Source organism: Taudactylus pleione, unplaced genomic scaffold (genome assembly GCF_031769625.1).
Source record: "Taudactylus pleione unplaced genomic scaffold, aTauple2 ptg000039l, whole genome shotgun sequence".
Taxonomy (NCBI): Eukaryota; Metazoa; Chordata; class Amphibia; order Anura; family Myobatrachidae; genus Taudactylus; species Taudactylus pleione.
In genome coordinates, this window is record NW_028284441.1 from 6,038,924 (window position 1) to 6,066,112 (window position 27,189).

The window sequence follows — 27,189 nt, forward strand, 5'->3', positions numbered from 1 at the left end:
TTATTGTTTCATTTATTAAAGGCAGTGGGCAACAGGCGGGGAGGCCCTGCGATAGAGGGGGGTCCAGAGGTGCTTGTCCCCTGTGCTCTCACCCCCATTTTCATTCCAGCTCTGTCAATATGTTATTTAAAGCCTTATGGGGTCCTGGTGCAGGAGGGACCTCTTGTGACAAATGATACATTCTATATTTAGGATAAATAATTTAATAAATACTCTGCTATCATGCTGTTTTACAGGTTTGTACATTTCCACAAAGTCATACAGGTTCAATATTAGCATAGTTAATTATATTACCAAGACACTCTGTGCAGACTGTGATAGTCTCATTGAGTAATCACAGGGAGTCAATTGTTGCTCTCCTTTATTGCAGACAGGACTACGGTGTCTGCTTACATCTCACTTCATTCAAAGACAGCGTAAGACAGAGAATACAAGGAGCGATTTACTAAGAACATTATCTGATACAAGACATGGGAAATATAGCCTTACCAGGATTTATGAGATGCTGTAGGAAAAAATCGACACAAACTAATGTAAGTTATTTATATATAATGTATCTTTTCTAAAAGTGATTTTACTGTCAGCACTTTCTTAAATTCCCTTTATCTCATGTGGGTGATGATTTGTATATTTCCGTGTTGTGCATTTCCATGGATTATAAAAACATAAAAACACAAAAAATTTATGTTTTTTTATGTTTTCCTTCAACTGGAAACTTTTTGCTTTGTTAATCAACTCCAAACTCTTCTTTACTCATTATGGCCCAACTGAGTGCAAGATTTCAAAGTGCTAAGATTTTGGTTATTTAGCAATAAGAATCAAAGCAGGAATTTCTTACAATGCACAAACAGGTATCACTTTGCAAATCTTGTATACTATAAAATTTGGGCCCATGATTCAGAGGTGGACGCAGTGTCTGAGCATGCTTCTGAGTCACACTGTGCATGCATCTTCATTTTGTACGTACAGAGTCGCAGTACAGATTTGGACGTGCAGTATCAGTAGTGTAAGGGGTGTTCCGGGATGCTGAGTGGGAGGTAACAGGGGGGGGTTGGCTGAAAGGGATGTGATTGGCATGAATACCGGCGCCGGAATCCTGACAGGTCAAGATCCCGTCACCAGTATCCCGATTGTCGGCTCCCATAGGTAGGTATCTGGTTGTTAGAGTGAGGTTAGGGTTAGGTAGTGGGGTTAGGGTTATGCATTAGGGGGAGGGTTAGGCACCGAGTAGAGAGTGTTAGGATTAGGGTACGGGGAGGGGGAGGTTAGGGTTAGGCACTGGGGAGGGAGGGTTAGGGTTATGATAGGGGTGGGTAGGGGTTAGAAAAATACTTACCTATCTTCCCTATGGGTGTTGGGATTCTGGCTCTCGGGATTCCACTGTCGGTATTCTGACCAGCGGCAATTCTGACAGCCGGGATTTCATACCCAACCCAGCTGAAAGACGCACAGAGATGTTGCGTGTTATGAGAGTGTCGGCGGTGTGTCGTGGGCACATCACTGAAAGCTGTTGTGTAGAAAGATGCTAAACCACACACATAGGAAGCCACACTCAGACAGAGATACTGCACCGTGGCAGGTGTACTGTAATACTGTAAGTGGTATTTCAGCGTCTACGGTGACAGTGACAGTGGGCGTCTCAGTCCTTGCACATTTGGGGGAGATGTACTAAGCACTGGAGAGTGATAAAGTGGATAGAGAAAAAGTACCAACCTATCAGCTCCTATCTTTCATGTTACAGGCTATGGGCCTTATTTATCAATGAGTTTTATCACTCACAGTGAGTGATAAAACCCACTGTGCATGATAAATGTTGCTCCGGCCGATCAGCTCCCAACTGTCATTTTTCAAACAGATTGGCTGGAGCACCATTATCATACGCAACAAGAGTGATAAAACTCATTGAGAAATATGGCCCATAGCCTGTAACATGACAGTTAGGAGCTGATTGGCTGGTACTTTATCTCTCTCCAATGCATCACTCCTCAAGGCTTAGTACATCTCCCCCTTGGACACAGATCTACACCAGGGAAGGACTTTGAAGCAGGATTAGCATAAAGATGCAGGCAGGGCCGGCACCGGCATGAGGCATGTTCAACCAGTGTGGTCGAACAGGGGCGTCACGTCGTGCACATGCGCAGTGGGGAACATCGACCCACTTGCGAGCGTACTGCCGCTCGCGAGTGGGTCTGAATGACCCCCACAGCCATAACTGTGGCACAAGACGCTGCAATGGCCTCATCTGCACCCATCTCTGAATCAGCCCCTATATGTCTTCATTTCATGAAAGGGCTACAGCATAAAGCAAAGATTACTGAAGAAAATGCACATTTGGCTTAGATGACATTATACCACATTAGTCTCTATTTTACTTTTATGTTTTGAGAGCTTTCAGTAGCACATACAGCCATGTGGTAATACACAGTACACTGGTAAAGTTATATCACTGGCAATGGAGTTCAGAGCATCACTTACACTGCAAGGATCGCAATTGCTAAAATGCACGCAATCGGCCGATTGTTGCATTCTGCAGATGCGGATGCATTGCAGTTGCATGCGCGAACTGGCCACTGCCATTGGGACTGCGATCGCAGTGACTATGCAGACCCATCGCAGAGTGATTGATAGGAAGTTTTGTTTGTGGGTGGTGACAAGGGGAGTGGTCGGCGAAACGCAGCCGTTCCAGTGCGTTTCAACACCGTTGCAGGGGCATGCATAAATTATCCACTGTGATGCCCTACACAGCCTGAGGTTTCATAGCGTGTGACGAAGTTAGCAATTTCTGTGTAAGGTCTGACCTTGTACAAGTGTGCAAGGCTGCGATGGTACTCGATTGTACCGATGGTTTCGCAGTCTTGCTAAACATTACGGATGTGTGTAAGGTAAAGTGGGCTGCGACAGCATAGTGATTGCAATGGATTAGCATTAGCAGCTGAACTGTGTGCGTAATCGCAGCTGCGGTCGCAATAGCGATCCTTGCTGAATCAGGCTCATAGTCCATAGACTTCAGCAGATAATGCTCCAGTTGTCATTATACTTAAAGTGCAATTATTTTTCTTTACTAAGCAATATAATGTTCCAAAAACATTATTGCTTAGTGGGGAAGGAATCGATTCCCGGCAGCAGCAGCCCAACACTGGAACAGGCAGCGGCAGCCCGACAGCGCTGGAAATCCTGATCATCCCTAGGTAAGTATTAACTAAAATAACCTACCCCCCAAAACCTATCCCTCCCTTAGGGGTGCCTAACCCTAACCTCCCCCCAAGTGCCTAACCCTAATCCCCCCTCTAAGTGCCTAACCCTAACCTCCCCCTCCCCGCTGCCTAAACCTAAGTCCCCCGTGGGGGTGCCTAACCCTAACCTCCCTTAGGGGTGCCTAACCCTAACCCTAACCCTCCCTCCCCCTAGCCTAACCCTAACCTCACGGGGGGTGCCTAGCCCTAAGTCCCCCCGGAAGCCCTAAATCTAACCCTCCCCCCCCGCTGCTGTCCGCTCGCGGCGCCCGGCATCCCTTCAATTGGGATGCTGGGCGCCTGTCTTTCGGCGTCGGTGAAATGTGCGTCGTCTACATCTAGATGCCGGGCATTTCACCCTCGCCGGGATATGATAGTCGGGAAGCCGGCTGTCGGTATAATGTCAGCCGGCTTCCCGATTGCATCCCGTGGGGGGAAATACTCTTTGCAATATTCAAAAAAACAACTACACTGTAATATCTTGAATGATAGAAGCACCAGTCCTAGATCCCCCTCTGCAGCACGAAACCAGGAGTGTGACTGGTGCTGTCTAACCACAGTCCAGGGGGGAGGATTGCACTTTGGGCCTGGTAAGAGATGTATGTTATACACATCAGCTGTGCGGAAATATGCAAATGTCGCAGCTGCCTGGATTTGTACTGAGACGGCCATTGGCGGCTTCGCAAATTCAAGCAACTGTGTACAAAAACGCAGCATCAGTCACAGATCAGTCGATTATCGGACTTTTGAGTAACCTTATGGTCACGCAGAATGGCCGCGGGAACTGAGACGCTGGAGCTATTTTTACCTCATTTGGTAACTCAGGCCTGCTAATATGATTTTCAAAGATTACCTGAGCATAGACTGACTGCTGCCTTCTTAACGTCACGCACCAGCAGGGGTGTATCTAGGGATCCAAGCGCCCCTGGCAATGTAATGGACTGGCGCCCCCCTTCTATACAGTGTCCCCAGTAGTAGTCCCCCCCTATGATTCTTTGCCCCCAGTAGTAGTCCCCCCTATACAGTACCCCCAGTAGTGGTCCCCCCTATGTTACAGTGCCCCCAGTAGCGGGTACCCCCTATACAGTGCCCCCCCCCTGCTGTGCCAGGCTTACACACACACAGAAGAAAAAAAAAAACAACTTACCTGATCCCTGCTCCTGACACGACCGCCGCTGGCTGCTCCGAGTCCCGGTTCTTCTCTTGCACTATGGGAGAGACGTCATGAAGTCTCTCCCATCACCCGCTGCAGGGGGAGCTGGAAGACGGAGCTTACGAGTGAGCACCAGCCGGCTCCCTCTATGGACGACGCAGCAGCCAATGAGAGTCTGTCTGACTCTCATTGGCTGGCTGCTATAACAAACAAGCTGGCGGCTGTGTGTTTGTAAACTGTGTATGGCAGACCGCTCTCACTGCGGTCTGCCCTACACTTGTGGGGCCAGGAGACTAGCGGGGGTAGTCCACCCCTTGGCTGCTGGAGACACTGCCGGATGGCACCCCCCCTTTGATCGGCGCCCCTGGCGAGTGCCATTCTGGCCAATGGGTATATACTAGGGGTGTGCACCGGCCACTTTTCGTGTTTTGTGTTTTGGATCTGGAACTTTCTTCGTGTTTTGGATCTGGATTGGTTTTGCAAAAACCACCCTTCCGTGTTTTGGGTTCTGGGTTTTGTGTTTTGGATCTGTATTTTTTTTTAAAAAGCATAAAAACAGCTAAAATCACAGAATTTGTAGGTTTTTCTGCTCCTATGCTATTATTAACCTCAATAACCTTAATTTCCACTCATTTCCAGTCTATTCTGAACACCTCACACCTCACAATAGTGTTTTTATGTCCAAAAGGTTGCACCGAGGTAGCTGGATGACTATGCTAAGAGACACGAGTGGGCGGCACAAACACGTGGCCCATCTAGGAGTGACACTGCAGTGGCAGACAGGATGGCAGTTTGAAAAACTAGGCCCCAAACAGTACATAATGCAAAGAAAAAAAAGAGGTGCAAGATGGAATTGTCCTCCCACCCACCCTTATGTTGTATAAACAGGACATGCACACTTTAACAAACCAAACATTTCAGCGCCAGGGTCTGCCACACGACTGTGGCTGAAATGATTGGTTCGTTTGGGCCCCCACAAAACAAGCTGGCAATTAATCTGTCCCTGCACACACTGGCTCTACGGAGGCAAGATGTCGTCCTCATCCTCCGATTCCTCACCCTCTTCAGTGTTGTGTACATCCTCATCCTCACAGAGTATTAATTCGTCCCCGCTGGAATCCACAACCACAGGTCCCTCTGTACGTTTTGGAGGCTGGTCTCCCTGGAAGAGTTGATAATTCATTTTATGAACATCATCTTCTCCACATTTTGTGGAAGCAACCTCCTACGCCTTTTGCTGACAAGGTTCCCGGCTGCACTAAACACTCTTTCGGAGTACACACTGGAGGGGGGGCAACTCAGGTAAAATAGAGCCAGTTTGTACAGGGACCTCCAAATTGCTTCTTTTTCCTGCCAGTACAGGTACGGACTGTCTGACATGCCTACTTGGATGCTGTCACCGATGTGATCCTTTAACAGACAGACGCATGCTTGTCGCTGCTGCTTTAAGGATGCAGGTGCGGCTACAGCCCACACATTTCACAAAGACAGAAAAAAAAAGAAGAATATTTTTATTGTTTGTGGAGCGCACTTTGAGGGTGTCACCACCCTTTAACTGACAGACGCACGCTTGTCGCTGCTGCTTTGAGGATGCAGGTGGAATCTAGACGGGATTTGGAACCGGGGACACACTACCTCCATCAATTGTCTAAATCCCACTGCATTAATGGCGGATACCAGACCCACGTCTAACACCAACATAGCAGTCAAGGCCTCAGGTATACGTTTTGCTTCAGGATGACTGCTGTCGTACTTCATCCTCATCGCTAGGGACTGTTGGAGGGTCAATTGTTTAGTAAAAGTGGTGGTGTTCCTACTTCCTCTCTGGGATGATGAACAACTCCAGCAGCAGCAACAGCACTAGGAGGAAGTGGTTCTTGATCTTTCCCTATTTTATTTTTATCGGAGAAAGTTTGGTCCTCCATTTATGTTATATTGATATATACGTGCGGCTAAAGCGCACACAAACACAGAAAATATTTTTTTATTTTTGCAGGAGAGTAGTGCACTTTGTGGGTTACACCACCCTTTAAGAAATGAGCCAGCCGGCTCTTTACTTATGGGACACAGGCGCACGCTTGGCGCTGCTCCTTTGTTGATGCACGTGCAGCCACAGTGCACACAATTCACAAACACAGAAAATATTTTTTTTTTTGGTTTGGACTGGAGTGTACTTTGGGGGTTACAGCACCCTTTAACGGTCAAGCCAGCCGGCCCTTTACTTATGACACAGGCGCACGCTTGGCACTACTTTGTTGATGCACGTGCGGCTACTGCGCACACAATTCACAAACACAGAAAATATTTTTTTATTTGGTTTGGAGTGTACTTTGGGGGTTACAGCACCCTTTAAAGGTCAAGCCAGCCGGCCCTTTACTTATGACACAGGCGCACGCTTGGCACTACTTTGTTGATGCACGTGCGGCTACTGCGCACACAATTCACAAACACAGAAAAAATATTTTGTTATTTGGTTTGGAGTGTACTTTGGGGGTTACAGCACCCTTTAACGGTCAAGCCAGCCGGCCCTTTACTTATGACACAGGCGCACGCTTGGCACTACTTTGTTGATGCACGTGCGGCTACTGCGCACACAATTCACAAACACAGATAATATTTTTTTATTTGGTTTGGAGTGTACTTTGGGGGTTACAGCATCCTTTAAAGGTCAAGCCAGCCGGCCCTTTACTTATGACACAGGCGCACGCTTGGCACTACTTTGTTGATGCACGTGCGGCTACTGCGCACACAATTCACAAACACAGAAAAAATATTTTGTTATTTGGTTTGGAGTGTACTTTGGGGGTTATAGCACCCTTTAACGGTCAAGCCAGCCGGCCCTTTACTTATGACACAGGCGCACGATTGGCACTACTTTGTTGATGCACGTGCGGCTACTGCGCACACAATTCACAAACACAGAAAATATTTTTTTTTTTGGTTTGGACTGGAGTGTACTTTGGGGGTTACAGCACCCTTTAAAGGTCAAGCCAGCCGGCCCTTTACTTATGACACAGGCGCACGCTTGGCACTACTTTGTTGATGCACGTGCGTCTACTGCGCACACAATTCACAAACACAGAAAAAATATAATTTTTTTAGCACTTGGGGGGAGCACCCCTGATGGACAGAGCACCCCCTGGACAACACTACAGCACCCATTTAGGACTGGGACACTGCACAGGACTTTGGAGTGGATACAGCCCCTATGGAGAACTGACTGCACAACACAGTCCAGGCAGCCCCTATGGACTTTGAAGTAGTGGACACAGCCCCTATTAACAACAACAGCACAGCACAACACAGCCAGCCCCTATGGACTTTGAAGTAGTGGACACAGCCCCTATTAACAACAACAGCACAGCACAACATAGTCAGCCCCTATGGACTTTGAAGTAGTGGACAACAGCAGCACAGCGCAGCACAGCACAGCACAACACTACTCTGCACTACACTACACTACACTACACAGCCCAGCCAGCCCTAACTCCCACCCTCCCTCTTCACTGTCCACAGCCGAGTGAGAAAATGGCGCCGACGCGGGTACCTTATATAGGATCCAAAACCCGCGAGACCAGGAAGGCGGGATGATGACGTTTTGCCTCGATTTCAGATCCGAGTCAGGCGGGAAAAGTCGAGCCTGACTCGGATCGGCCTCGGATCGGGGGGGCTCGGGGGGGTTCGGATTTCAGAAATCCGAACCCGCTCACCCCTAGCATATACGGCCCTGCGCACCAGTATAAACATCGGTAACATTGACGCAGATCGGGCAGCCACGCAGCATATGCAGAAAGGCTCACCTGTATCAGACACAGCGTCTCCCCTAACACACAGAGAGCTCTCATGCTGGGAAGCAGATGACAATAGCTCATTTATACATGCCGAGGAAATGGCGTACATCTCTGAGACATGCCCTCAGTTGCAGGCTGTAGACATGCCCTTAAAATGGTTGTGACAGGCCTGCAATTGAGTCGCCAACCCCCATTAGCACCCACAAACGCTCCCTTGACGCATATGCATATAACAGATAATCCCTGAATTGCATAACTTCAGCATTGTGTCCATCTCTGAATCAAACACTGTGGGCCAAATGTAATAGGGTGAGTGTATAGAAAATGTGAGAGTTTAGCAGTAAGCTCTAACATTGGTGGAATTTTATCTTCAAAATGGGAAAACATCCGGATGAGATTTTAAATCATGAGAGTTTTTTGAGTCTGAAAAACATGCGAGTTTGCTTTGTTGCTTTGTTCTCGGACTCTATTACATTGGCCGAGTTTAAAAAGTACGAGAAAACTCTCACATTTTCTAAACTCTCACCCTATTACATTTGGCCCTGTACGTCTGAAAACTGTGCTGCATATGTGTACTCATTTATAGCGTAGGTACTTAGGGCCTCATTCAGAGGCGGTCGGAGGATGCAAGCGGTCGCTCAGAAACTGGGCGGCCACTTGCATCCTGACCGCCCGCCTCTGTTGCGGTCCTTAGGCTGTGGGTTAACACCCACAGTTCTAACGACCGCTCGGGTGATGGTCGCGATGGTCAGAGACCATCGCGACCATCGGGGCTTACGACGAGACCCTAGGGTAGGGTCTCACTTGTCGTAAGCCCCGGAGAGCTTCTGGCTCTGTCAGAACCGGAAGCTCTCCACTGACATCACTAGTGATGTCAGTGGGGCCTCCCCCAAACGGCAGGCGTTCCCATGGGAACGCCTCCGTTTGGGCTGCCACCCCCCCGGCTCGCCTTTCAAACGGGGAGAGCTGTCAATCAACATCGACAGCTCGCCCCCTTTGGAAAGAGACCCGCTACGACCGGCGCTGTCGGTCGTAGCGGGTCTCACGCATGCGCACGAGGGAGCTGGCTCCCTCGTGACCATGCGCACTGGCAAAACATTGAGGCGGCCGTGCGGTCGTAGACTGTACGGCCGTCTCTGAATAAGGTCCATAATCTCTGGCAGACTTCAGTATTAGAGGGGGATATCATGAAAATGTTTGTTTCAAGCTGCAATGAATGTATACTGTATTTCAGGACAATGTGAGTGTGACGAGCAATAATGGAGACGGAGAACGTGAGTTTTGGGCTAGTAAAACGGACTACCTCCTATCTTTGGTGGGCTACGCTGTGGGACTCGGAAATGTTTGGAGATTTCCATACCTTGCTTTCAAACATGGAGGAGGTACAGTGCTGTGATCAACTCTTGTAAGAAATTTAAGTGCTCTATTAACCATTGAGGATGGCTATGCAAGTAGCTCCTCCCCCAATCATTAGTCATTCATCGATGTATAGTCAGTAGTAAATAAATGGATAGTCCCATGAAACATGGAATAGAGTAGAAAGGAAAGTAGAGACAATGGATGAGTAATTACAATGCTAGCCTATTTATGGTTTTTAATTTTCAGCAATAGGATGATGGTCTCTATTAAAACAATGTAGTGTGAATTATGTATTTGTGAACAAATACTTTGTGATCTAAAAATGTTCCAAACTCTTTTAGTTTTTAAATATGCATAGATAATTGAATAATATAAAAAAATAAAAATGTGGTAAACCATATCTTCCTTGGTACATCAGCATACTAAGGTTAGGAAACATTGGTTTAATATCAGTTGCTGATTTTACCAACAATCTGCAGGGCTGCATCCACTTTAGTAAAATCCACTACCCCTAGTGACCCCCAGTCCCCTAATGCATGCACAGGCAGTAGCTTCACACTTACTTCTGCTAATAGCAAACTTAACTCCATCCACCAATGTGATTCCTGAAGCTCCACCCCCTTCCCTGATTGGCCTAGCACACTGAGACCTGCCTCCAGTCGCCTCCACTGATTGTTTTTTTTTTAATTTATGGTTTCCTGCTATCAATGTAAACTACCAATAGTATAATTGATGGAGACCTGTAGATGGCCATCCCTGTCATTTACATAAGTATTACTAGTGTTCTCCATCTTAAAACAACAGTGGGTATGAGCCCTTAAGCATGAAATGTAACTGTAAATGTGTTACTTCACCAATTTCTCATTTACAATGTGCTGCTTCATCTGATTCTTGTACAACTACAATATTATAAACATGGCAAAGATAAGGAAAGATAAGGAGACATGCTGCTTTCATTTTAAGAATAATAATCTTTATGGATTTGCTCACATTTACTTGAAACGGGCCGTGTGCTTGCTGATCATACTGTATGTACTCAGAATCTCATTCATGTCAATCAGTGTCACCAACTCAATATATTTTGATGTGTAAAAGCTCTGTGACACATTAGAACGATGTGTATCGTAGCCGACCCACCGCCCAATCTAATGATTTAGTGGTTGACCATACACACTGCACGATATGGTATTTGACCACCCAATATATAGTTCCTCCACTCAGCTTACCTGCATGGCGTTGTCATCTGAGTCTTTCTATCTGATATGCAGCACGTCAGATGGAGCAAACCCAATGTCACCACGCGGGAGTGTGCGATAGAGCGTGCACACTTTTCAATCCGCAAAATATGTTGTGGCAATTTGACATATGATTCTTATATCACTCTAGTGTGTACCCACCCTGTTTGCCTTCTCCTCATGTAGCCTACTTTAAAGCTGCACTGAAAAAATTAAAACCAAGTAATTAAACTTTAATCCACAAGGACAGAGCCGTAACTAAACTTTTTGGTGCCCTGGGCCAGAAAGAGCATTGGCACCCCCCTATTTTTCAAACAGGGACATAAGATGTATGCCCAAAAAAAGGTGTGGCCTCATGGGTAAAGGCCATGACAAATCTGATCTGCCCCGTATGATGATGAAGGGGTACCGATCCCATTGTACCACTGTTATCCAGGTGTCACTGCCAAATACAGCGTGATAAAAGAGGATGTGACTGAAGGTGCTTGAGGAGGTGGCCAGATGGAAGGGGAGTCAGCCAGGGAGGAGATAGGGGCGGGCGGGAGATTCCAGGGATAAAGTAAGAGGAAGCTACAAGTGAGAATGAATATAAACAGAAAATTGACAGGCCCAAACAGTGCCCCCTGACCAGTGGTGCCCTGTGCCAAGGCTCATGTCCCATCACCCCAGTTACGGCCCTGCACAAGGAAGCAGATTAGTTTTGGGAATATCAGTTGGTTCATTACAGTGATTGGTCTGTGATACCATAGTAGTTATCCCATGTTATGGAAAGCAATATAGACGTATCAGAGCATGATGTGGGCAGCTGTGTCTCCTGCATTATTTTCAGAAAGGAAATGTGTTCATGTTCCCTACTGAAGTCTGGTAGGTTTGAGATACAGTATTGAGGAAAGAGCTTTCCAAAATGGCTAATTAAATTGCTTAAAAATGTGTTCAGAAATATAATGCAATTGTTTTACATTAAAGCAACTTAAATCGTGTTCCCTTTTTTAGGTGCATTTCTGATCCCTTACATAATTATGCTGGCTCTGGCAGGCCTACCATTATTGTTTCTGGAATGCTCACTGGGGCAATTTGCTAGTCTGGGCCCTATAGAAATATGGAGGATTGTGCCTCTGTTCCAAGGTAAGGCTCAATTTAGTCATTGATTCCTCATGTCATGTCATTTAGCTGTTTATTTTTTTGATCATTAAAAAGTTCTGGTGGACCTGTATAACTCTGGAAAGAAAATGTTGCATGCTGTGTACTTTTTACTTTTACAGGTCAAGGAGTTAACTTTAAATAATATTAATGAATCATAGTTGGGATAGGTTTTTCCATGTAATACACACATTTAAATATTTACAGTAAGTGATGACATTGAAAGTCACTGATATTAGGAAGACAGTATACAGTTATTTGTCATGAGAGTGGTATACCAGGTATTGTTAATAGAGATTAAGCTTCTGGATCAAACCTTTCATTGGGAAACATGCCAGTGGTACTTTCCCCATACTTCTTAAATGTGGCACTTATATGTGTATATTTCAGAAGACATGTTCCGGTCAAATATGTACTTATGCCCATAAACAGCTTTATTCTGGGTAGGTTTTCCCCAAGAACTGTCATGGATCTCTCTTTCCTCCCTGCCTGACTGTCTCCAACTGCTACTATTACTTGTACTGTGAGGTGGCCACAACAAATTCCTATCTGGCATTAACAAGCCCAATTGTGAAACAAGCTGAGTGACCATTGTGGGCACACCTTACTTCAGGGACCCAGATTCAGCAGGGTATCTGGGTAAATGAGGGATGGGGACCGAGCCCTGAAATTTTAGTTGAGATAAGGTCTATAAATAGTGACTTCCTCTCATTGCCAGACACCAAAATCATTGGAGGTGGAGGGGGCATAAAAATCAATGCTCAGGAGAGGAGATATATGGTTATGTCAGGACTGGCTGGGCACAAAGGTTTTTACTGGTCAATGTGGAAGTAATGACTGTTGGATGGGAGACATTAATCCAAAGATACATCTCTGAACCTTTTACGTCTAAGCTTTCTCTTGTGTATGCCTGCTGAGAGCAGGGTGACAGGCATGATCTCTGCCTTGAAGGAGCACTTGAAACTGTGATTATAAACTTTGTGCTGGCAATCGGAGACCTGGGAGGGCTTTCTAAGTTTGAGTAACTCTACTTTATGTTTATCCCAGTGGCAGTACTGCTGTTTCAAGCAATGCAGTGGTGATAGGGCCCAGAGGTGAGGACGGTTGAGTAGCCATCGCACCCCCGCAATACGGATAGTTCAACTGTTGCTTGTACTCACTATTAGCACCAAGCATGCACAGTGAAACCTAATTTGGACACTACTGGACACTAGTCAGGCACTGCGCATGATCAGAAGAGCAGGGTCGGGCCTCTAGAGGATAGAACATCATTATATTTTGCTAAGAGACACAGCGATATGTTGTTCTGACCCTAATTTTACCTTTAATGTACAGTATTGTTATTGTATAATTTATTGGACCATATTCTTTAAAGTGCTGTAGACAATTTTTGGATTACTTGAAAACAAAGCACAATTTTGTGTTCAAGATATATGTCTCAGTGTGCAAATTGCACCCACATTGACAGTACAGAAGCTGGTTACTGCTGATTTGATGCTGGAGTCATTCCCGGGTAAGTTTTTGGGAGGACTCCTCACTGGGATGTAGCTAAAATGCCAGCGGACGGGATCTTGACTGTGCGGAGTTCTGGCGTCAGAATTTGAACCAGCGACTATTGAGCCGCTGGTATTTCATACCCATCCAATACAGTATATTTCATGCAGTGCAATTTTCTGGTATTTTCAGCAGATACAGATTTTCCATATAAGTATACAGCATTCTTGTTCTAGTAAAGTTTTATGAAATACATGGTGGAGGGCGATTCAATTGTTTGTAAGGCGGTTATTTATTTTTGGCACCCAATGGAGCAATTCAAATGTTGCTCCATTCGGGCACAATAGCTGCCAGCACCAAAAGCAGGAATGCAATCAAAAATGTGCAATAAACCTGTGGTTAGGGCGCCCAAACAGCAGTCCCAACATGGACTTTAGATGGGTTTAGCCATTTTATGCGGCTAAACCCGGTCTATTTGGGTGTGAAGACTGCGATAACTAATAGGCGGCCAGAACAATAGAATTGCAACACTGATCGCTTAATTATTGCTGCCCACAAAACAATTGATTTGCCCCCATTGAGTTAAGGCTGTGATTTATATACTGGCATTTAATAAGCTTAATTTTTATATAATACAACAAAAAGTGATCATCGGATACATTTTTGTATACATATTTGTTTTTTAATAAATAAGTTTTACTTGTTATTAAGTATCAGCATGATTTAAATTGAAACATTGCACCATATTGGGATCTAAAAAACCCTAAGTATGAATGCTCCTACTAGTCACTGAGGAAGCACATGATATGAAATGCATCTGCCAAGGCAATGGGGGATATCAGTTATAATGCAGTTGATATGTGGGGTGGGTTTACAGCCATTACCACACACTATACTCCCTGAGTAGTCTTTCATGAGTACTAATCCAATGGATCTTGTGTGTATGGACTTTGGGCCTGATTCAGACCCACTCGCGAGCGCTGAGCGCTCGCAAGCGGGTCGATGGTGCCCAAGTGCGCATGCGCAAGACGGAGGCACCTCCGTCGTGTGCATGCACGAGACCCGAATAACGACGGCCAAGCCATCGTTAAGGGTCTAGCACCAAAGGGGGCGTGCTGTCGATGGTGATTGACAGCACGCCCCCTTTGGTGGGTGTGCCAGGGGCGTGGCTGCCCAGATGGAGGCGTTCCCATGGGAACTAGTGATGTCAGTGGGAGTGCTTTTGGCTCTGATAGAGCCAAAAAGAAGCAGGGACGGCCCTGATTCAGAGCGAGCGCTCTGTCAGAGCGTCCGGCTCTGAATCAGGGCCTTTCTCCGCATAGAAAATAACTCTAGTACAATAAGAAATATTTTGTTAGCAGCAAATCATTATGCTTTGTTCTTATGCTCTCACCTACCTAACAATGGATCATATGACTGTTACTGTGGCCAGAGTACTTTGGTAGAAGTTCCTTGTGCATTACAGGCACTGTTGTAAACATTCTGATAAAGACAGGAACTTTGAAAGTTAACTCATCAAAGGATTACTGGATCTACTTGCTCAGAAAGAGAGGCATTACTCCATAAACCCAGAGAAAAACTTGGTATATGTTATTCAATACCTTGCTAGATACTGTAAGTTGGGAACTTGGTGCATGCTTACCACTACACCTGACATATTGGTCTTTACCCCCTACTTCTTCATGATTGGAAAAGAAGGAAGGATAGCAATTCCATACTCTTGTAGTTGGGAGCTTCTACAGATGGTGTAGACCATAAAAGTCACATTTACCCATCTGAAGGAAGGTTAACAGAACATCTTAGATCTCCCGGCTAAGCATAAGCTACTGTCGTCACTGTGAAACTTACTTATTCATGTAGTAGATAAGCTACCAGAAATTCACTTCCCACTACTCTCAGTGTCTATACCTCTAGCACACCCTATCCTCAATAAGACTCCCTGCCCTCGAGGCTTTATTTCTGTGCTCACTCTCCAGACAAGGGACAGAATCAGGCTGCTAAGCAGCCCTGGCAGTACCCCTGTGCGCATGCCAAAGGCCCCTTCCTTCTTCCCCACCAGAGGAGCACAGGAGCTCCCTCCGTGCTCTAAATCTCTAAGATATCTCTCCACAAAGACAGGCAAACATCTCCCCTTTAGAGGCTAAAGTTCCACTCCCCATTTAATGACGTTTCCTACTTGGCCATGTCCCTTTATTCTGCAAAACCCTCCCAAGGACTCAGGCATGCAGTATTTAATGCTGAAAGGGGTGTTATCCTATTAACATTCCCTAGAGGGTGTTACACTAAAAAGCTTGCAACAACACCACTCCTTCATACATCTCCAACCTAATCTGAAAGTACTCTATCATGCTTCTTTGACCTGCCTCTGAGCTGTGTTTCACCTTTCAAATAACCACTGCTTATGGCCTAGAAAAAGGGTACAAATAGCTCATATATGTATCTTGACAGTGTTAGTAGTAAGTGTTAAAGTCACATTACCCTATTTGTGCACAATGTAATAGTGTAATGATGTGTCATATACACAAGAACGAGTCTTAAAGTTATTTACAAATTCAAAAATTGCATGCCCTATATAAATTATAATTACATACAGTACTAACACACAACACACAGTGAAGTTAAATTAAATTAAATTAAATACAAACATCTGTGCGTTAGCCCTTTAAAAAACAAATAGAAATGTCAATTAAGAAATATGAATAGACAGGTGTAACCTCATATAATAAAGTGGAAAAGGTAGTGAGCTAAATACTTTCAGCTGGACCAGTCAGTACATCATCAGTCAATCAGAAGTACGGTATCTAGATAATGCCTCCAATAGTTATTATCATAGGCCCTCATTCAGACCCACTCGCAAGCGGGCGCACGTACGTTAGGCGTACGTACAAAATTATTTAAATTCAATGGCTCGCTCGTATTTTCGTTCGCATCTAAAATTCCTCCCTAAACTCAGGCGACCCCTCCTCTAACTAACGAGCGTGCGAAATAGCGAGCGTACATCCCCGAAATGGCTTGAAGGGAACGCACGCACAAGTGAAACCGGAAGTGGCCTTGTCAGATGTCGATTACCTGCTCCTTTATTCTGCCTACCTCCCTCAATCGTATCATGCCAATCAATGTATCAATTAGCTTAATTGTTTGTTTTTTTTCAACACAATGCAAGAAACTTTACTCTTGGCCGTGTTTGTGTTTACCCGCAGAATACGTACGGATGGAACATTCGCTTTTATTGTTCAAAAAACATGTGAACCACAATTAAACAATTGTTCTATTGCTGTGGATTCCCGCATATTTTCCGGGGTTCATTTCTTTATTTAAATTTGCAAACGCATGTCACTGCATCAAGCCTATCATAACTCTCCAGAGATTTCTGGCCCTGTTGAACACATGACTCATACACTAACCAATAAAATTGCTCCTGTTAATTTCCAAAATACATTAGCCAATCAGAAATTTTTTGCACACTTTATCAAAAATGTTTTGTATGAAAAACTCCATTGCCATCATGAGAGCCTCCGCATTCACCAGGTGCGAGCTGCTGGTGCTTACGGAGGTGATGGATCGCCGTATCACCAGCCAGACTCCACCCATCACCAACCGGCAGAAGCGCTCCGCGTATGCGGAGGCACGGTCCCGCCTGCGGTCCTTGGGTTCACGCCGCAACATCGGGCAGCTGGAGCGCAGGTGGTCAGACCTGCAACGGCGAACGCCCCGCTTGCTGGCATGCTTTCGCATGCAGATCCTGGAAAGTAAGTGTTATGTATTGTGGTTTTCATGTTTGTGTTTGTGGGGCAAACTGCGTGTGCATGTTTTCCTGTCTGTCCTATTTATTATTTGTCCTCATATCTGCGTGTGCATGTTTTCCTGTCTGTCCTATTTAGTATTTGTCGTCATATCTGCGTGTGCATGTTTTCCTGTCTGTCCTATTTATTATTTGTCCTCATATCTGCGTGTGCATGTTTTCCCTCTATTTCTGTTTTTTTCATTCTACTCCTATTTGCATGTTTTTTGTAGGTGTTTTTTTTTTTTTTATTTGGGCCCCGGGATTTGCCCAGAAACTAACCTCAATTTGTTTGACATATTTTAGGAGGACAGCCAAGACTACGCCGTCACCGTCCGGCCAGACGGCGTTCCCGGCCACTATCCCCAACCCCCAGCCAACACTCCACCCCAAATATTTCCCCTATACCCCACTCCTCCCCAGCCTTCCAAGACCCTCTCCCGGAACTGTCGGGCCTCCTTCCCCTCCGTCCCACTTCCCCCTCTCCTCCACCCACCCCTCTTCCAATTAGCCCCTCCCCGGAGTCCGTCATTACCCCTCCCCGTTCTTTGGGGAATGAAGGCTCCTCCGAGGAAGAACATGGAGGGACTTCCGGAGCTCCCGTTTTGGCTCCCAGTATGTTTTTCTTTCACATTTTTTTTAACCACAAACTGTTTGTATGTAATCATGTGTCGTGCCTTTATTCGTGCTTGTTTGGTTTACTTTTGGTGATTTAGCAGTTTGCCTTTACCCCTTCCTGCTGATTTCAACATACACATATCACACCTGTGGGAATTTGTACATAGGCCTTGTATTTTTGGCAGCACCCCCTTTTTGTTTTTTTTGTTTTTTTTTAGGTTTAGGAGTGATTTCGTTGTGTTTTTGTTTTTTTAATGTGGATTCCCTATTGTTTTATTAATCCACACACTTTTCTCACCCACAGAGGAACAGAGGCGTCGACAAGAGGTGGACGAATGTGTTGGCCAGATGCGCCAACATGTCATTGGCATTCTTGTGGGCCTTGACCGGCTGTCTGGCATCCTTCGCCAGTAGTTTTTTTTGTTTATTTTCGTTTTCTAAATACATTTTTTAGTTCTAATATACGTTCTGGCTCATTCTTTTTTTCCAAAACAAAAATAGTTTTCCCTGACATAAGTAGACTGTTCCTGCAAGGATTTCCCTTTTTTAAAAGTTAGATTGTGTTTTGTATTTGTATGTTAAACAGCCACAAGAAACACATAACAGTAACAATGTCATTTCCCTTTTTGGCTGTAGTGTCAATTAGATATTTCGACATTTTACAGGTTCCTAGTTGGTGTGCAAGCTGCTTAGGCCAATCTTCAAAATCCAAAGGTTTGGACAGGCTTCCTTTTGGTGTGGGTTGGGAACCTGAAAACATATTTCAGTTTACATCAACTGGTGTCAGTACTGGATTACCCCTTAGTCAAATGTAAGGTGTGTTAACCTGGTTACACTTGCTGTTAACGTCCAAAAAAAGGAAGACCATTTCACTCTCCAAACATTTATTCACAACATAAATGAGAAATCAAAGTGGTCACTCCCAAAAAAAAAAACAGTGATAATCTCAAATACAACACATACAAATAAAATATTTAAATAAAAAAAACAATCAAGAACTGGTTGACGAAGGACCATGCCAACATGATTCCACAAACATGGCGTTGCGATATGGGTTCCAGAATATATGCCCAAAATCACCAGATCCAGGTTTGGTAAGGGTAGCAGGAAGTAGTGAGCGTTGGAGTGGCAAAGATTATGTGAACAAACAGAAGATGGTGAAAAAAATAAAAATAAATTAGATGTTCGCAAACAAACACAAACACATTAGGTATAAACACTGTAGTTTTGGTCAAACTTACCTAAAAAATCTGGCCACCACATCATCGCGTATGGCCCCCCCACATACTGACCTCCGGCCAACCTCGGGGGGGGCATCCTCAGGTAAGGCATCCTCTGGCTGCATTGGGACACCACTCCTTATGGCGATGTTGTGAAATATCCCACACAGGACCACAATTTTCGACACCATATCCGGCAAATACATGAGCTCGCCACCAGAGCGGTGGAGGCATCTGAATCGGCCTTTTAAAAGGCTGATACAGCGCTCCACCACTTGCCTGGTGGCTGTAAGTGCGGAATTATACTCACTTTGTGGGCCTGGTGTGGGAGCCAAATAAGGAGTGAGCAGCCAGGACATGCAAGGGTATTCACTGTCTCCTGTGAAAAATAAGAGACAACATCAGGAACACTGTGTATCAAGCTTAACATTGTTATGTACTAAAGGTCTCCACTTACCCAGAAGCCACGCATCACCAGCTTGTAGGTTGGTTAATTTCTGCCATATCCCTGATTGCCGGATGACGAAGGAGTCATGTGCACTTCCTGGTAATTTAGCATTCAGGGACAGGATCTGGAGGGAGGCATCACATACCACCATTATATTCAGGGAGTGATAGTGTTTCCTGTTTCTAAATATTGCCTCCAGCCGTGCTGGAGGCTGAAGTGGTATGTGAGTACCATCCACAACCCCTATGATGTGTGGGAAGCCAGCTATTTGGTAAAAATTGGCCTTGGCCACACTAAGGGCACCCATATCCAAAGGCATTTGGATAAAATGATGGAGGTGCTTGAAAAGTGCCTCCATCACTGCCCTCAGGATCCGGGAAAAGGAGGATTGGGAGATGCCTGCCACTATTCCCACCGTTGTTTGAAACGATCCTGAGGCACAGAAATGTAACACCACCATAAATTGCGTCAGTGGTGGTATTGCTGTTGGACTGTCAATTTGCCGCTCAAGATCACTTTCTATTATTGAGAGAGTGTCTATGATGATTTTGGGAGGTAGACGGTAGCGTCTTAAAACCTCATCATCGGGCATTCCAAAAAGGGTGACACGTGTTCGAAATATCTGGGGCCTTGCATGCCTACGATGCCTACGCCTGGGATGAGATTGAGGTTGGTCGGCTTCCGGGAGCATGGCCAGAACAATCCGCCCCAGATCAACCTGAAATTCAAAGATTTCAAACTAAGGCTTTTGACCCACCCCAAAACTATATTAAAACAACTTAGCTTGATGATACCATCCATTGCTGCTTACATGCCGGGGTATTGTCATGATACGTCCAAACTGAAAATAAACACCAAAATTACTTGACACATTTCACTCTGTGCATTTTTGTTTATAAATTTTGTGCTAGACCAAAGTTAAAATATGCCAAACACCCATTTAGCAAAACCGCAAAGCGACATTTAACACAGTACATCAAAACGGGTCGAAATGTTGGCTCAAAAAGCGAAAGATAAACCACCAAAAAGTTAGAATGATTATTAAGCGGTTTAAAATGCGCTAATTAGTTCGCTAATACAAGTCACAAGAGTAACTACTAAAAATGCGCTAATTAGTTCGCTAATACAAGTCACAAGAGTAACTACTAAAAATGCGCTAATTAGTTCGCTAATACAAGTCACAAGAGTAACTACTAAAAATGCGCTAATTAGTTCGCTAATACAAGTCACAAGAGTAACTACTAAAAATGCGCTAATTAGTTTGCAAATACAAGATAAAAAATGGACTTACCAAGAGCAAATATCTAAGATGCAAAATCAAAAGGTCTTTGGGGTCGAAAATAAACAAAATCTAAAATAGAAGAAATTAGGGATCCAAAAATTACAAAATATACGAAACACAATGAAACAACAATTGAACAAAAGTTAGACTTCACAAAACTTACCAAATCAAGAAACGAGGTCCCAAAAATATAAACCAACAAAGATAACGGAAAAAAAAACGCAAATCTAGCCAACAAACGAATCTCCAACCTCCAACTCCTTTCTACGCAATCAATAAACTCCAGCCAAGATAACCTCCAACAATCCAAAAACGCCACCTCGACTTGAGACACACCAAGCCATAAATAATGTTTCGTTTCCCGCACAAATTAAGGAGGGATCATAGGGCCGCACAATCAATGATGCGGCCGCAAAATAAGGACGCATGTATAAATACGTCACGAAAACACATTCAAATTCTGGTGTATTTCTTGTTTGGACCTCAGACATGGCGACAGACCAGGGAAAAAATGCCCAAGAGTCAGGCGGTAAGTCTTTCATGCATTTTCTATCAACGATTAATTTGAAACATAAGATTAGGCAAGTTGTGATTTTGTGAATTCTGTAAATTTACACAAATAGGTGAGGAGGATGACATGGAAGAGGCTGCTGGGCCCAGTATTCCGGCCAAAGCGGCCAAAAAAAAAAGGCAGCCACATTTCACAAGAAAGGAGATGGAGGTTTTAATCCAGAAGTGTGTGGACATCCTGCCACAGGCAGACAGGAATATGAGTCTAAGCCAGAAGTGGAGAATGTGGGAAGAGGTAGCCGTTGCTGTCAATAGAGTGGGTGATTATGTCCGTCTAGCCCGGGATGTCAAACGGCGGTAAGTAAACCCTTGCCCCCCCTAAAAACAAACCCCATTTTAAACCAAAGGATAATGGCTTCCATTTTTCCCCACAGATGGAACGTTTAAAAAATCACATAACGATGCAAATTCCACATTAAAAAAAAAAGGGGAGCTAATTAAAACATGATGACATTATTGTCACAATAGGCCATAAACAACAAATTGAGGCCAAAAAAACCCCCAAAAAATGTACGCCAATTGATTGTGTAATCCTGACATTAGCAGGTATGATTTCCACCTGCGTACGGTTTTGTGCTATCCCAATAAACTGCTTGCCAAACACATACCAAGCCGGTTTTCAATACAACACTAATTGCTTTTGTGACCACCCGCGATTAATCGCTGCAACATCATGGAGTCCCGGGACGGAGGAGAAGGCCATCGCCAATGTGGTCGAGTAATCCAGACCCTAAACTGTGCGAGAATTTTGAAGGGAAAGAGGATGTTCCAGTGACGTATGTGACGGTCCGAACACATTTGACGTTCGCATCTGCTAATGTATGTACGCCCCAAAAACGCCTCGCCACGCCTGCGTTTTTCCATCTCCACCCCCGTCAACACCCAAAAACGCCCTGTTCTGTCAATCACATTTGACATGTCACTTCCTGTATGCTATTTTAGGAACGAGAGAAAAAAAGCTCGCAATCTGCCGTACGCACATGCGCAGTGTAACACCGACGCATGCGCGGTTAGTCAAACATCGGAACGCAACGAGCGTACTGTTGGTAACGTGCGGCTCTGAATGAGGGCCATAATCACTTAATACTGAACTAGTCCTTCAGCTCCCACAAGAGATCCAAGAAGTGTCCAATATCTGGGGATACATTGACATATAATTGCATTGTATGAACATGTCCTTCCTGTACTCACCCCTAAATTTGCCTGCCCATGACTGCCCCCTTTCTGCCTCTTCAGGCATAGGGAGGTACAAGTCTGCTATACGTAAGTTGTACAGACATAAGCAGTGTGTAAATCCAAAAAGAAGATTGGCTACACGCCAGTGAATTGTGAAATCAAAACATGCTCATTAAGAGCTAGGGGTCTATTTATCAAGCAGTGAAAAGTGTGGTGAAGTGAACCAGTGGAGAAGTTGCCCATAGCAACCAATCAGCTTTGAAGTAGCATTTATCAAGTACAGTCTATAAAATAATAGGTAGGAGCTGATTGGTTGCTATGGGCAACTTCTCCACTGGTCCACTTCTCCACACTTTTCACTGCTTGATAAATAGACCCCCTAATGTATTCAAGCAAGGCAGACTAACAAGATAACACATTTGCTTCTTTCAAAATATTATCCAGTTTGACTGCTCTGCTTTAATAAAATAAATCTTAATGAGCATGTTTTGACTTTACAATTCACTGGCGTGGGTTTATACATTGTTCCTAGGTTTGAGGAGACCTGTTTTGTAAGTGCACCTCCCCTCCTGAAGGGAGGTTACTACTGGGAGACTTCACGCCCACGCCTTTGAGCTAAAAAGACACATGCATACACATTTGTAGTGTTCATGCAAAGTATTAGAATGTGTATCTTACACAAATATACAGACATACTCGTATGTTCAGCTCTAAATTAGCTCCTAAATGTTTGAGTCAAGATGTGTGAGGGAATCCAATAAAATGAAAGGAGGCCTAAAGATTGAATAGTGTAAAGAAAGAGAGTAATTACTGTATTAAGGGCTGCTCCAAGGTCTAGGATTATTATGAAGCAGGGGCGTTTTAAGAGAGGAGGGGGCCGATTTGCAGCCTCCGTTTAGGCCCCATCCTCTCTGTTAGCGCAGTCGATTCTGTCTTTTTGCCAGAATCTACTGCGCATGCACAGGTCTCTGGGAAAATGAGTCCAGGGCCCCAGAGCAATGGCACCCCCTGCACCCACTATAGCTACGCCCATGCTCACTGGCCATGTTTTTATCCACAGCTGCAACCGTCATCATTAGTATCGGCACTTGCACCTGCCCCATGCTGGGTGCAAGAGATCCGTCAGAAATGGGCTTCCCTTTCCCATAGGCATGACTAGGAATAGCAAAGAGCCCTAGATACACGCCCACGACACTCCCACAAGAAGGATCTCTTGTGTGCGACCACAATGTTGCGCCCAGAAACACCCATTTCTTGCAAACAGAAATCCAGCCAATATCTCATCCAAGATGAGGGACACTAGAGAATATAAAACAGATGGGAGAAATCCTATTTCCTATCCAGTGTTTTGTTTGGTCTGGATCCTACCCATTCCACCAAGCATCATTTGAAAGAGTCAAGAATGTAAAAGAGAGAGAGAGAGCAAGTTCCTTTTTCTTTTTTCTTTTTAAGACTGTTTTTGAGTTTTTACTTGAAAACTCTATCGCTGGTTGAATTTTCCACAAACTGCTTCTTTATTGTTATGTCTGAATGTTTGTACCATTTGCGCTATTTGATTGAACTGCCTTCTATTTTTAACCCATGTTTTTTGTGAAGTCTGGTGATATTCATTGGTTCTTTTATGTCTCAAGCTGCATTTTGGTTGGAGCATTTCATTTTGGTCTAATTCACTCAAGAGATAGATGTCTGTATTTGTAGAACTTTCCACTTCTATGTAGCAACTCTGAGGTCATTTTAAATTCTGAAAAAACCAGTGTGACATATTACAAATCTGGGAACTATAGTTTTCTCTATCGCCACACCTCATAACTCATATTAATATACTACATATATGACAAAATGTAATTATCGGGCTTTCAACAATCAGTCATATTATATCATATTCTTTATGAATGCACAGAACCTCCTAACACTCCCATCACCCAGAGTAAATAAAATAGTACAGTAGCGGAGCCAGGCCGTGCTATTGCATCCAGCAATTGGTAACCTGAGCTAAAATACAATGCAATATCATACCTAGTGGCTGTAGCATGCACTTACGTTACTTTGGAATAATGTGTTATATATAAATATAAACAGCAACATTCCAATTCTGCTTTGAAATTAAATGTTTTGTTCTATTCACTAAACTGTAGAAGTAATTGTACAAAGCACTTCCTTCTCTGCGCTACTATGTACTTAGCTTGTCAGCACTGGATCGCACCCTGAGCTATACACGTCCTATCTTGGTATCATGCTATGTTCTAGTAGAGTGCACTCTATCTTCATATAAAAGGGTATCGGTATGATATGCCGGCGGCCGCTTTGCTGGGAGTTCGAATCCCAGCAGCAGCAGCCCGACAAACCAGCAGAGCCCAGCAGCGGAAGCCCGACAGCGCTGGAAATCCCGATCGTCCTAAAGTAAGTATCTACTAACCTAACCCCCCTAACCCTCCTTAGGGATGCCTAACCCTAACCCCCCCCCCAAGTGCCTAACCCTAATCCCCCCTCTAAGTGCCTAACCCTACCCCCCCCTTTCCCGCTGCCGAAACCTAAGTCCCCCAGGGGGGTGCCTAACCCTAAGTCCCCCCCGGGGGTGCCTAACACTAACCCTTCCTCCCCCTAGCCTAACCCTAACCCTCCCGGGGGGGTGCCTAACCCTAAGTCCCCCCCGGGGTGCCCTAAACCTAACCCTCCCCCCCCCCGCGGCTGTCCGCTCGCGGCGCCTGACATCCCTTCAATGGGGATGCTGGGGACGCCCGGCATTTCACCCTCGCCGGGATATGACAGTCGGGAAGCCGGCTGCCGGTATTAAGGCAGCCGGCTTCCCGATTGTATACCTATAAAAGTATGTTACCTCGGAATCATTTTTAAATATATATATATATATATATATATAAAACACAGGACTTCTCCTACGGTGGTGCTTGATAGCATCACACTGATAAATAAAAGAAGGAGGCGGCACTCACAACGATGAAGATCAAAAGGTGTTTAAATAAGCAAAAACATGGGTACAAGTAGAGGGTTTTGCAATGGTATCCTGTTCTTGGACATACTATATAATTTGCATCTAATGCAATCTTACTTTCTGTTATAGGTCACAAGGGGAAAAAAAACGAATTAATTAATATTGTGAAAGAACCAAATATCATTTAACTGCCAAATTTAAACAAAGTACATGCAGAATCTACCCTATAATGGAGAGGACACACCAATTATACAGCAGCTGATAAATAAAAATATATATAAAATTAAAAATGTTAAATAAATATAAAAATAAATAAATAAGAATAACAGTAATAATGATAATCAGTTTGAATCCCATTGAAACCAGAATCATACATGAACGTCAGACCATTGATATATCAACATAAATTTAAATTTCACATGTTTGATATACCATATGTTAAGTAAGATGAAACAATGTTCCATATATTATTAATCCTATAAATGACTAAACAATATACTAGAAAAAATGTAAATATAAGAATATGAATAAAAATAAGAAATAATAAACTATATATATATATATTAAAATATATAACTTTTATATTAAATTGATAGGTATAATTGGCATAGAGTTTAATTCTACTTATCTCAATTTGCTGAGTTCTAATGATAAAAATAATTCAATATTTATCAATGTAAAAATTAATCAAAATTATTCGTATATATAGTGAAAAAAAAATGATTACATTTTTTTGTGAAAGGGTGACTATATGTAAATATATATAACCTAGTACAAGTACAATGCATATTATGTATACACATACCAACATGCATAACACATATAAGGTGAAATCACAAATACCAAGTGCTATAGTGTGAATCTCCAATTAAAGGGTATGTTGATTATAGACATAGGTAAATAAATCCATATGTCTAAATAGTGTAAGGTGTCGAATTATGAAAACGTTGTTGTTACAATTTGAAAAACTATGTGAATAGTGATAGAAATGGTGAAAAATAAGACGTGAAACCAAACACTAAAAAAAATAACCACAAATATAACCACAAAAGTAAATGGATAATACTGAAAAAGCAAAAAAGTAAAAAAGTGAAAAAATAATAATAATGATAAATGTTGCTATGAAAGACACGTCAAAATCCCAGAAAAAAACCCTTATATGTGCAAAAATGTGTGCATGATAAATACTTAATATATAAAGTGTATAATTGTGGTGGATTGGCAAAGGGCAAAAGATGGTCTATCATAGGTCAGATCACACTCGTGATCAACAAAAATAATAAAATTGATAACAGAAGTCTTACATTAATATTAAATAATACTGACTTGTACCAAAAAAAGGGAGAGATAATGAGGATACAGGGCATATATGCATTATAAAAACACACTGTAGTTTATGTGTTCATTGAGACCATTAGGTGAGAGGGAACCTAATTTAAAGGTCCACTCACTCTCTTTCCTCAAAAATTCGCTCATATAATCTCCTCCTCTTATACCCAATTTAATTTTTTCTAAACAGAACACTTTCAATTTGTGATTAGGATCATGACGTTGATGGTAGAAGTGCTTGACCACAGTGGTGATTTGTTTCATATTTCTCTTATTTTATATATATACACACACAGCATATATACTTTTAATAAAGTCTTTAGATTAGGGGTCTGCCTGTTCATTCGGGCTAATCTCTTGAACCACCATATGGATCTTGATGGGGTTTTCACAATTCTATACAGCATTGT

General features: G+C 43.7%; 1 protein-coding gene across 1 annotated transcript in view; it reads left to right on the forward strand.

The window, feature by feature from the left end:
* The first annotated feature begins 470 nt into the window (after positions 1-470).
* The window catches only part of LOC148538577 (sodium- and chloride-dependent neutral and basic amino acid transporter B(0+)-like), a 71,625-nt gene continuing 44,906 nt past the window's right edge, over positions 471-27,189 (forward strand). Inside the window, exons 1-3 of the mRNA XM_088452596.1 lie at positions 471-533; positions 9,412-9,559; positions 11,765-11,896. Of these exons, the coding sequence (XP_088308722.1) occupies positions 471-533; positions 9,412-9,559; positions 11,765-11,896 (343 nt within the window). The remainder of the gene's footprint in view (positions 534-9,411; positions 9,560-11,764; positions 11,897-27,189) is intronic.